Source organism: Egretta garzetta, unplaced genomic scaffold (assembly GCF_000687185.1).
Source record: "Egretta garzetta isolate BGI_Z169 unplaced genomic scaffold, ASM68718v1 scaffold172, whole genome shotgun sequence".
In the NCBI taxonomy this organism is placed as follows: domain Eukaryota; kingdom Metazoa; phylum Chordata; class Aves; order Pelecaniformes; family Ardeidae; genus Egretta; species Egretta garzetta.
The window spans coordinates 678,405-690,731 of record NW_009258951.1 but is presented as its reverse complement, the minus strand read 5'-3'; the positions used below and the strand labels follow the sequence as shown (position 1 = coordinate 690,731).

At 39.3% G+C, this 12,327-nt stretch overlaps 1 protein-coding gene across 1 annotated transcript in view; it reads left to right on the top strand.

Moving 5' to 3' along the window:
* ABCC5 (ATP binding cassette subfamily C member 5) overlaps positions 1-12,327 on the top strand; it is a 49,702-nt gene that overhangs the window by 17,840 nt on the left and 19,535 nt on the right. The window contains 10 exon segments of the mRNA XM_009634384.2: positions 3,330-3,563; positions 3,676-3,849; positions 5,182-5,329; positions 5,831-5,979; positions 6,606-6,713; positions 8,435-8,785; positions 10,280-10,351; positions 10,482-10,606; positions 11,228-11,300; positions 11,871-12,074. Of these exon segments, the coding sequence (XP_009632679.2) occupies positions 3,330-3,563; positions 3,676-3,849; positions 5,182-5,329; positions 5,831-5,979; positions 6,606-6,713; positions 8,435-8,785; positions 10,280-10,351; positions 10,482-10,606; positions 11,228-11,300; positions 11,871-12,074 (1,638 nt within the window).

Sequence of the window (12,327 nt, the reverse complement as noted above, 5' to 3'; positions counted from 1 at the left end):
TACAGGCAACCTTATTCATTTCTCTGAATAAGGAACAATTCCCTTTTGGTTCCGTCATTTGGCATGAAAAATAAGTCTTTACCATCCCTCCTCCCTGTTTTTAAAAATGGCATGCCTCATAGATATGCCTATGCTGTCTCCTCAGAAGTATCAGTGCTTTCCTGTACTGTTAAACCCTTTCAGTCACCTGAAGGTGAAAAGGGAGATCAGGAAAAGCACTTGGCTTGACCTCATGTATTGGTGAAAATTATAAAAATGGAGTTAAACACTATATCAAACTTCAAAAATTTTAATTGAATATCTGTGACCTTGAAATACCAGCCAACAGCTGTGGCTTTGCTAATGATCATTGTGATGGTTATAACTGGAAAGGAGTTGTTGCAGGCTTCCTGTGTAGGGTTTTTTTGATGTTGGATAGATCCTTCAAGGGTCTTCCTATTTTTTATTTTATTTTGATAAATTCTGCATCTGGCACAATATCCAAACCTGTAACCTGGTGAGACAGCTGCAAGTGTCAGACTGCCTTGTGATAACCATCAGAATGTACTGGTATAGGTGAGATACTATTTATCTCCAGTGAACTTGCTGCCATTTGATCAGCTACCAAAACTTTCAAGTTCAGGTTGAGGAGCAAAGAAGTTTTTTATTGCTAAACATCAGTTTAACTCCAGGTCTGAACAATGTACCTGTTTGTAACTGTTCAGAGCTATTCTTCCTGTTTGAGAGATGGGGAAACTTGCTATCTTAGTGGAGTACAGCTTGACAGTTTGGTCAGTTATTGGAGGGGGGAGTGGTAAGCTATTGGAGGTAAGTTTCCTGATTTCCCAGTTGGCTCCAGTTGCAGCCTGCCCCGTGCTGTCGCACGCTGGCTGCAGCAGGGATGCCGGCACTGCAGTGGGACCAGTGACAGAAGCTGTTCTTTAGAATTTTCAGGATGGCTGTTTTCTGCGTCAGAATGAGACAGTCCTGCTGGGCAGAGCCAACGCCAAGAGCAAAGGTAAGGTAATGTTTATTCAATGGGAATGCTTAAGACAGCCAAGCAGCTAGTACCAACTACTACGGTAATAGTCACAGGAGTTCCTTTTTCCCCATTAGCTTGAGTTTTAGTTTTTGTACTGTAACTTTCTCATTTTGTAAATAACTTTATGCTGGATTCTTGTCATTAAACTAGTTTGAATTCAAGTAGTATGTGTTTGGATGTAAATGTTAATTTGTGTGACTTTTTTTCCCCCTTCCCTTTTCAAAATTCTTTAATCTGCTGTTTCCTCTTTTCTTTCTTCCGGAAAAAAAAAATAAAAATGGGGGTATAATGTAAGCTGGTCTCTATTTCAACACGGGAGATGCTGAATCTATAAAACAGTGCTGAAAAATTGCACTAAAAAGTTTTGGGAGGAATGAGACCCCAGGAAACATCTGCTCTCTTTATACATCCTCTCTTGGAGACTTTCAGCAATGCTGTGGTGTGCGAGAAAATGCTTGCAGTCTGCGACCATGCTGAGTTACAGCTCGTGAGGAAAAAGGGGCATTTTCACCCCAATTGCTCAGTGACTCGGTTGCATATGTTGGATTGAATACCGGAAAAAGAAGTCAGTAATCTCCTTAGTAACTGCAAACCAACTGTATGCAGTTGTGGTCCAAACAGTCGCTGTAAAACTAAATCGAAGTAAGGAGAGAGCTGGAATGTGATAGATCTGTGAATGTGAGCTTCTCACATTTGTTCAGGGATCGGTATGTAAATTTTCTCAGTGGCCATTCCAGAACCTGATGGACATCTGGCTTTAATTCACACCTGTGAAAAACAAAGAGCAAAATTATTTACAGCATGTTTCCTTGGTTCTGATGTGCAGAATTATTTTCCTCAGAACAGATGAATTTGATCTCCTTTTTTTTCCTGTTATTTGGTGCTGGGCTATATATACCTTTGCTGAAGTAGTGGGGTTTTGTTTTTTTCCTCTCTCTTCAAACTATACAGAACTCTTATTTGCAAAACCTGGTTTAGCCAAGAGGACTTCAACGGACTGTGACATGAAAGGCTTCTCAATATTTTCTTTGGTCTCAGATTTTTTTTGTTGCTTTTTATTGTGGGCAAAGGTAATTCTCTGCTCTGTACTAGCATATCAAAAGCACCAGTATCTTAAAGCATCATTTGTTGAAAAGCTCTCTAGGAAATCTTTTGCTGTCTGTGAAGCCTTACTGTAGGATACTTTTTAAACCAGATTTCAGAATTTGTGCAGCCTCAGAAGCCTCCTCTGTTGGCACCTGCAAGTTTGACTTCTTTTGGACTTCATGAACAAATACTGTTCTGTTTTTGTATCTTTATAATTTTGTGTGTAGTTTCAAATCTAGTTTGTTAGAGGCTAAGACTGTTAGATATTAGCCCTTTATAATTATCCTGTATGTGCAGATTGTATGTTTATACAATGCTCTACCTGTTGTACAGTGTTTCTGAGATGTTACCATTTAAGATGGCACTTTATTAAAATAAAAGCTTATTGTTTCGCAGTCAATAGTATTTAATATTGCTGGTGATTGTGAGTTGTATGATATTATATTGTGCCGTTGGACCACAAAGAGCTGGAGGTGGGAATCGATGGTTCTGGGGGCTGTCCTCTTTCTGCAGGTGATGTTTGAAATGTGATTCCTGAGGTAAAGTGTTTATGTTTTTGGGGGGAGAGGGCATGGGGAGGGATCGAATGGTTAATTTTGTCTTTTTTTTTTTTTTTTTTCTTCCCCCCTGTCCCCAATGATTTGTGGTATTGCGTACCTTGTGCTTTCTGCTTGTTTTTTTCTTTACTATTAAACTGCTGATGTTTATTTCCAGGAATGTTTTGCAAATGCCCTTCTCACTCTTCCCCTCTACAACTGTAGGTACATTGTTCCTTTTTATCAAATAAGCACGTTTGAAGCAAACCAAAGATAAAATAAAAAAGGTCTTAATGTCATGTAAAGGAATGTTTCTTAATGTGCGCAGATGTATAAGTAGTGACTATATTTTAAAACTCTTCTATATGATAATGCATTGCTTTCAGCTAACTGACAGATTTATGTTAAGTTAGAAGACACGGAGGATTAGAAGCGTGCTGCAAGGAATATGGTTCCAAATTAAACTCTCTTTACTTACTAAATTTGACTCAGTGCTTGGCTCTCAGCAGGGCTTTGTGTTACAGTACTTGTATTGACACCTTTTATTTCTAGAAAGAAGATGCTTTCTATTTCAAACGGCTCTTTTAAAAGCAAAGTAGCCTACTTATTTCTAACTTAACATAAAGTTGTTGCATGGTCTTCTGGGATGATGGGGTGTTCATGCAAGCTTGCATTTCTTCCTGTAGGCGTTCGTTGTGAAACATCTTTTGGAATATACCCAACAGAGTGAGTCCAACCTGCAGTACAGCTTGTTTTTAGTTTTTGGCATCTTTATGACGGAAATAGTGCGCTCTTGGTCCCTGGCGCTAACCTGGGCTTTGAATTACCGCACGGGGGTTAGACTGCGTGGAGCTATCTTGACAATGGCATTCAAGAAAATTCTTAAGCTGAAGAACATCAAGGAGAAGTCTCTTGGAGAGGTAGGCTGTAGCATCATTTTGGAAATTGCATTGTGGAAAGGGATATGCAATACATTCCTTTGAGAATGAGCTGGGCCCTAAGTCTAAATGATCTGTTATGTGTATTTTTCAGCTCATAAATGTATGTTCCAATGATGGTCAAAGGATGTTTGAAGCTGCAGCAGTTGGCAGTTTGTTGGCTGGGGGCCCTATTGTGGCCATCTTAGGAATGGTTTATAATGTTATTATTCTGGGTCCAACAGGCTTCTTGGGCTCTGCTGTCTTCATCCTTTTCTACCCAGCAATGGTGAGTTGGAAAGAGTTAAGACTTGCTTCATTTTTATTAGGTCAGACATATGTATAGTTCTGAATAGAAGGTGTTGAAATGTGCTAGATTTAGCCCCTTTATGGCACTGCATGTTGTTGAAGGGGTTTCTAAAGATGGTGTATGAAGCAGGAATTTGTAAACAGGAAGCTCAAAATTATAAAGAAAATTAGAAAAAAGAAATAGGAAAGCTGATAGATTGACTGTGATAAATATGCATACCTAAATTAAACTGCAGAATGCACAGGTGCTTGTGGTTGAAGTTGGAGAGATACAAGGCCTCTAGCTTGCGTACAGGAGCTGTGATGCATGAGCATATTGCTCTTGATTTCAGCAAAAGATGTTGAAAAGCACTGCATCTGGGAGAGAGTACTCTTGATTAGTTGCTCCTATGTCTACTTCTGCTGAGCTGTGAAATAGGCTGGTTTAAGCAAAATCTTCTTGCCTCTAAAATGCCCCATAAGGCTGTTGAAGATTTGTCACTATATTCATAATACAAATTTTAAAAATCACGGAGGCTGAATACTGTGGGGTCCACTTTCGTCCAATTTATCTGGCCAACAATAAGGATTAAAATAATAAGAATTATGTTTTAAAGGTGAGAATGAGGAGTGGAGTTTGATCATCTTTTCTAGTTCTTCTCAGCAGTCCTCCTCTACTGATGGGGACTCTAAAAGAGATTGCAGGAGTGTGAAGAAGGGCAAGGAGCTGAAAACTTCTTTGAAGTAGTGTGTTGGGTTTGAATTTCAGACCCGGAATGGGATAATTGCAGGAGTAGCAGATACTTAAAAACACGTGATCAACTATTTATTTTTAGATTGGTTTAGTAAAAATATTAAAACTGTTTTTATCACCTTCATAGCAGTGGTGTATGGAGAAATTGAGCTGGCTGTGCAAAGTCCAGCTTGCTCTTTTGCCTTATGGGACCAGGTTAAAAGGTTGGCTAACATGGGTTCTACTGTTCATTTGCCATGAGGGTCAATTTGGTGTGTCTTTAGGTTAATGTGCTTGTAGTATTTGTGCTTCAGAAACTTTAACAAATCTGGTACTGTTCAATGTTGGTAAAAGCGCACAACTTTGTTTTCACAAATTTTATTTTTGTTGAAACTTGCTGTTGTGAGTTTAATGCTCAGTGCAGAGGGGTGGAAGGATATGAATAGTGTTTCCAGCCTGACTCTTATGTTAGAACAACAGTTGCTCCATCCCTGAATCCCTTTTTCAGATACAAAATTATTTTTCTGATAATTAGGAGTTGAATGTACTTGCTCTTTCTGAGTTGCCATTAATGTTGTATGGTGTTGCCTTTTGTTTCAGATGTTTGTATCGCGCCTCACAGCTTACTTCAGAAGAAAATGTGTATCAACAACAGATGAGCGTGTGCAGAAGATGAATGAAGTTCTTAATTACATTAAGTTCATTAAAATGTATGCCTGGGTCAAACCATTTTCTCAGAATGTTCAAAGTGAGTTCACACAATCTGTAAATGTTTCCTTTTGTGCAGATGCTCCATTGCTTAGTACCCTGGTGCATCCTCCTGGCTTACTACCATATATGTTGATGTACATGCAGTGTAATAACATTTTCATCCTCCGGGCTTCCTATTTGTTACGCATGATGGATTGGACAAACAGACCTGCTTCTGAAGTCCCACGTTCTAGCATAATGATGTTTGTGGTTTGGCACTAATCTTAAATTATTAAATTTTGTTCAGTTTTTTATCATTTAATGTGCTGGCTGCTCCAGTTTTAAATAAAGTAGAAAAACTTTTCTTATGGGAGATTTACAGACCATTATAGTTTGCTTCTCTGTAACTGCAGTCTTTATAAGAAGGTGTATGATGTGGTAAATGCTAAAGCGTAGATTTATGCCTCTCTTACTCAGTGTTTATAGTACTATGGTAGTGTTTTTTTGTGTATGTACCCCCCAAATCATACTTCAAATGTGCTCTTATTTATATTTCTAGAAATTCGTGAGGAAGAACGTAAAATCTTAGAGCGTGCGGGCTACTTCCAGAGCATCACTGTAGGCGTGGCTCCCATAGTTGTAGTCATTGCCAGCGTGGTTACCTTTTCTGTCCATATGATCCTTGGCTACGATCTTACAGCAGCTCAGGTAACTTATTGAAGCATTGAAAATATTCTTTCTGCTAAGCCATTTCTCTTCATCATGTTCTTTGCTTTGTGGCTGTGCCTGTGTGGCCAGGCTGTAGCTTTGCTCACAGAAGTGAACATGCCATGGGTGTGACAGCAGCAGATGTAGTCTTATATTTTGCACAAAAAGCTCAGTGCTGTTTCAGTCCTGACCTTCCCCAGGACAGGTTTTGAGCTGAACATAAACAAGCACTCCTGTCTGCTATTCAGATAGGGCATTGGGATTACTGGATGTTTTTGTTTTACAGTGTGCTTGGATGCAAACAGCAAAAATGTCTTACAACAGGATTTGAACTTGGGTCCTCACAAATAACAGGCTAATGCAGAATTTGCTAGCTGCTGCTTTTGGTAGACTTACAAACACTGAAGATGTCTGTCTTGGTCTGTTACAAAGCACTGGAGAAGAAGAGTTGGGTAGATCTGTTGTTTTCTGCTGTTTGATAATATATTGAATATTTAAATGGTTATTCTGGGACTGTGAGCCTTTTCTGTGGCTTTGAATTGCTGCTGTGACATGTTAGCTTTTAGAAGGTTGAAGTTGTTAATATGTTACATCCAAGTGTTTTCTCTTTCTTGTCTCATTTCTAGGCATTCACAGTGGTCACTGTCTTCAATTCAATGACTTTTGCTCTAAAAGTAACACCTTTCTCAGTGAAGTCTCTATCTGAGGCATCTGTTTCTGTTGACAGATTTAAGGTAAGCAGACATTTGGCCTTGCAGTTTTAACTGTAAGTGTGGAGTGTTGAATGTGTATAATAGATACTAAGGGAATGCTTGGAAGGTAATGTTGTTTTAATGACTGAGGAGTTCTTTTTCTTTACACTTTGCACTCCAGATTATTGGATTCTGCAAAAGAGATACAAATTTAGTGAAGGAATGTTAGAAATTTAAGATAATACCAGTGTGAGAAGCAAAATACTCTTATTTAAAGATTTTAGGATTTTGATATTGTCCACTGTAAGAGAGAGAATACAGGGCTGGATGGCTCACAGTATAAGAATTCTTAAACTCCCTTTTAAGACCACCTGCATGAAAAGACAGTGCAACATGTCTGCAATGAAATTTCATGTTTTGCTAATGAAACTCTTTTTGGAAATGTCATGTATTATGTAGGCAGCTTTGCACAAACCAGTAGAGTTTTATTTGTAGTCATGAAAAACTGAGGCTTTGCATTTCTGGATGAGATTAAGTGGCTGAAACTCCACTATATGAATAAAATGCAGTTGTGATCTGATGAAACTGAATCTATGGCAGAAAATGAGAACCCTTACAACAAACAATCCTATCTCATTCTTCAGCCCCTGTGAAGTGAATACACTGTGTATACTTCAGTATGGACTCAGAGGACAGGCCTTTATTTTGTCTTCTCTCTTGAAGACAACAGTGCATTGCATGTCACAGAAATTTCCAAATAGGATTCCATAAACATTGACAGATAGATGGATTCTGTGTCACGCATTCATGAAACAAATCTGGGTATGAGAATGGGATCTGCAGAATGGTTTTGAGATCATGTTGCTTTTGAGCATTTTTGTTTCATCTTCTGAGTCACCCTAAATCAAACTTTCTTAAATCCAAATGCACTGAAGAGAGTTTTGGGGGCGAAGAGGAGAGGGGAAATTGTAATATCTCCCAGTTTGACTGTAAACAGTATAATCTTTGTAGGGAGTGTAACACAAGGTGGGGATACTCTAACATCACAGTAAAAATGTAACTGACTTTTTGGCTCTGTAAATGAGTATGAGCTTTATTATGAATGTATGATTCGGGCATAGCAATTGCAAGAGTAAATAAGGCTGAGAATTGAGAAGTCTTTAATCACGAAAGGCTTCTTAGTTCAAAACATAAATTATGTAAATGGAAAACATTTTGTCTCGTAATTAAACTGTGTGAAAAATCTCTTCCTAATCTGTGTTGTTTCTAAATACTGATGGATGTGGTGGAAAACATGGTACAATAGACTTGATGGCTTCTTACTGTCAAGCAGCCCAAGACAGGTCAGCTAAATTTGTGAGATGACTTTTTCCCAGCAGAAAAGTTGAAGGGTAAAGGCTGAAGTTAAAAGTCATTCCATCTCCTTCCATAATGAGTTGGTGTGCAGGACAAGTCAGTCACTTCTTCCTCAAAGTGACCTCTCCTCTCCAACCCATGCATTCTACTCATGTGGTTTTAATCTGGAAATTACAGAGCTGCAGTTGCAAACATTGTTAAAAGAATAAGCCCCTCACATATCGCACCCAGAGTATTGCAGTTCTGTAAAAGTCTGGAGTTAGTTTACACTAATGAGCTACCTTTTGCTCTTCAGCTTCCTCCTACTATATAGCCTGATGTGTTTTGCTGCGTGAGTGTGCCATAGGCTTGTCTCCCAGTCTTGATCAGGTGTCTCATCTTTACACCTCTCTCACAACTCCTATCAGAGTTTATTTCTAATGGAAGAGGTTCATATGATAAAGAAAAAACCAGCCAATCCTCACACCGCGATAGAGGTGAAAAATGCTACCTTGGCTTGGGACTTCTCCCACGCCAGCGTCCAGAGCTCACCAAAGTTGACCCCCAAAGTGAAAAAAGACAAGAAAGTCACCAAGGGCAAGAAAGAGAAAATGAAGCTGCAGAATGAGGGACAGCAAGCTGTGCTGGCAGAGCAGAAGGGCCATCTTCTAGTGGACAATGATGACCATCCTAGCCCCGAAGAGGAGAACAAAATCATCCACCTGGTTAACCTTCGGCTTCAGAGGACTCTCTACAACATTGACTTGGAGATAGAAAAGGTAAGAGAAGAAAGGAGGAAATCTGACCTCGTTTTTAGCTGTCCCTTGGAATAGACTGCTGTGTGTTTCTGCATGAAATGGAGCATACTGCTTTTGTGCTCTCCTGTAATATCCATGGCAACTGCAGTATCCAGGATGCAGTGTCTGATCTTGATGTAAACAGCTGTGCCATTTTAGCAGTCTAGATCTTTGCAAACAGCCTATGAAACAACTGCAGGTTGTATAGGTTTCACATCTAACCGGTGGTTTTGCTGCTTATAGCTCTCAGTACAGTATATGAGCCATCGAGCTTAAAGAATCAGCAAGGCAACAGGGATCTCAGTGGGGTATTGGTGGATAGTGTATTCCTGCAGCCATTTGACAATTTTGCAGGGTTTCAGCTATATTCTGGGTGAACGTTTTAGGTGATTAGGTGTTCTAATGGAGCGTAATGGTGCTTTTCTTTGAAGAATGTGCTTTTCTTCCTTGAGAATTTTTGTACAGTAGAAGGACACAAAGATTTTCAAGAATTTGGAAGTAGTTGGAGTCCTCATTCCAAGATAGTAAAAGCATGTAAAATGTCAAAGAAAAAGCATTGAACTTAATACATGACATCTTCTACAAATACAGAAGTTTTGCAGTCCAGCAGTTGGATGTTGTACTAATGGGATCCATGCTTTTATCAATATATTTATGATTAAATTGTCTCCTGTAGTCATATGAACAGAGGGAAAGCTTTAAACTATTTTAAAATATAAACCCCCGTATATTAAACTTTTGAGAAGGATGCATATAGTTTAAAAAATAGTATTGAAAAAAGGAGTACACAGTTACTTGAAAATGTAAAGGCTAATTTTCTATGAGTTTGTAAATGAGGGGAGGCCAGCAATGTGTTCCACAAGTGGCTCTATACCCTTTCTGTCTGCTTTACCTTTTTTTACAAAAGGAACAAAAGTAATTTTGATTAATTCAGTGTTTAATGTGGTGGGTATCAACCAGCCCATTTTATTGCAGAGCAATTCTTTGAAGTGACTGGATTCTAGCTAGCCTTTTCTTGGTACCTGTTCGTTAGAAAACTGCATCTCATAGGCAAGGAGTTTTACTGGACCCATATATCCTGAATTCTGCTTTTCTTTCAGTCTTTCCCTCTTTATCTTTTTCCTTACCACTCTCAAAAGCATCTTGGTGCATTCTGTTCAGGCAGACCTTGGTGCTTTTGGCTGAGTACAGCATTCTCTGTGCCTGTATCAGGCCCAGTCAAAGGGAAGCTGATCTTAAAATACATTCATTTTTACCTGTAGAGTTGATTCAGTATTAGTCCACTATGGGATAGTATTCACTCTTTATTATTTGAGAGTTAAAATACTGTCTGTCTTGCTTTTTTGTCTGTTATTTCCCTTTTCAGCTGTCATTAATGTCCAACTGTTCCCTCAGAGGTACTAAAGGCAGTCCAAACCCTGAAAGGGATGGAGAATGTAAGAAATGAATGCCATATATTTTTTTTTTCCTGTCTAGGGAAAACTTGTTGGAATTTGTGGCAGTGTGGGGAGTGGAAAAACTTCACTTATCTCAGCAATTTTAGGACAGGTGAGAATTCTGTTTTGACTACTTCTGCTCTTCTCTTTCCTATCTCCTATTTCACTTATTTGCGCTCTGTAGAAGAAAGTCTATTCTAAATATGGAATAGCATAATTTCGCAGTTTATCTTTAATTTCAGATGACCCTGTTGGAGGGTAGCATTGCAGTAAGTGGAACATTTGCATATGTGGCCCAGCAGGCCTGGATTCTCAATGCTACGCTTCGGGACAACATTCTTTTTGGCAAGGAATACGACGAAGAAAGGTTTGTCAGAACTGTTTGCTGATTTTCATGAAGGCTGAATAATTCTTGGCCCAAGTGTGGGAAAATTTAATGCAGAGTACACTGCAGCTAAAGACTCCTTTTAGAGTCTGTCTTTAAGACTCCTTTAAGTCTCATTTAAGAGCCTGCATCTCTTGCACGTGGTCACTGGTTGATGGCTGCCAGTGCGTCTGTCACTGCTCATTTGCAGTGAGGGCTATACCTCATGCTGGAGTACTGTCTGATCTCTGTTTTTAGCAGCTGCTGTGGAGCAGCACTGAAGTGGCATTTGCTCTTGCTGTCCTGGCCTTGCCCTCTTTAAACACAGCAACTGCTGTTTGTGATATACTGGCACCTTCCATGGCCCTCCCCCAGTGGGGGCCTTCCCTGAGGCCTGTGCTAGCTGTCCCTGGAAAGAAATTGCCTCCTTACCTTCACTGTACTTCAGAAGTAGGTGATTAATTATTATCCTCAGTTTCCTTCTGGGAATCCAAGGCAGATCATCTGTTTTAGGCTGCTGGAATATCTGCTATTAGTGTAGAAAGTGAGATAATGCTGTACTAGCTAGATACTTGAGGGGGAAAAACAAAGAGTGCTCTTACTAAGTATCTAATTGTTCTTTAGATACAATACGGTGTTGAATGGTTGCTGTCTAAGGCCTGACCTAGCCATCCTTCCAAATGGGGACCTGACAGAGGTATAAATTTTGCTTACAGTAAACTAATTAGTAGATGGAGAAAAGTAGAGTTTTGGTTTGGTAGACTAGATTGGAGTGAGGGGAACATCGGTCTGGTATGCATATAAGCAAAGCTGTTGAATTCACCTTCTTGAGCTGAGCTTATCAATGCAGGCCCTGGGCCACAGAGAGTTGTGCCATGTTTTTGACTCAGATGTTGACAATTTGGGATTTTTTTATTGTGTTGTAAATTTAGCTCCCTTAATGGGACCTATTTGAACTTGATTTAAAATAGCTAAGGAAAAAGCATGGCTATGTTAATACAAAAAAAGGAAAATAAGCAAAAAAGTACTGCCACGCTTCAAGCATATTAACTTTGAGTTTGAATGTATAGCACATTTCACAAAGAAGTGGACAAACTAAACTAAAACTAGAATATATATATTAAAATGATATATAATATGGTGTGTGTGTGTGTATATATATAAATAAAAATATTATGGTCTGCTTCATTCTGGTGACCTCTTGAGCTCTGAATATCTGTGTTGCATGGTGCCTTAGAAATAAAATAACAGCTGTGTGTCTGTACAGATTGGTGAACGAGGGGCTAATCTGAGTGGAGGACAGCGTCAGAGAATCAGTCTGGCTCGAGCCCTGTACAGTGACAGGAGCATTTACATCCTCGATGATCCCCTTAGTGCCTTAGATGCTCATGTTGGAAATCACATTTTTAACAGTGCAATAAGGAAGCACCTGAAGTCAAAGACTGTCCTTTTCATCACTCATCAGCTTCAGGTACTACAACTCTCGTTCTTTCCTTGACTTTCTTGAAAAGTCCAAGTTGCCTTCATACTGGAAATTTCTATGTGCTGACGTGTTGCAGCACAACCCTGCTCGTCTATAGGATGCATGGCTTACCTTTACAAACTAGGTTTGCAAACACGCATCAAGGACAATCTAATTCTTTATTTTATACCAGTACTGCATGGTGTCTGATCTGGACTGGTAACACATGTCTAAAGAAAATTTACCAGAGAAACAGTTGCAG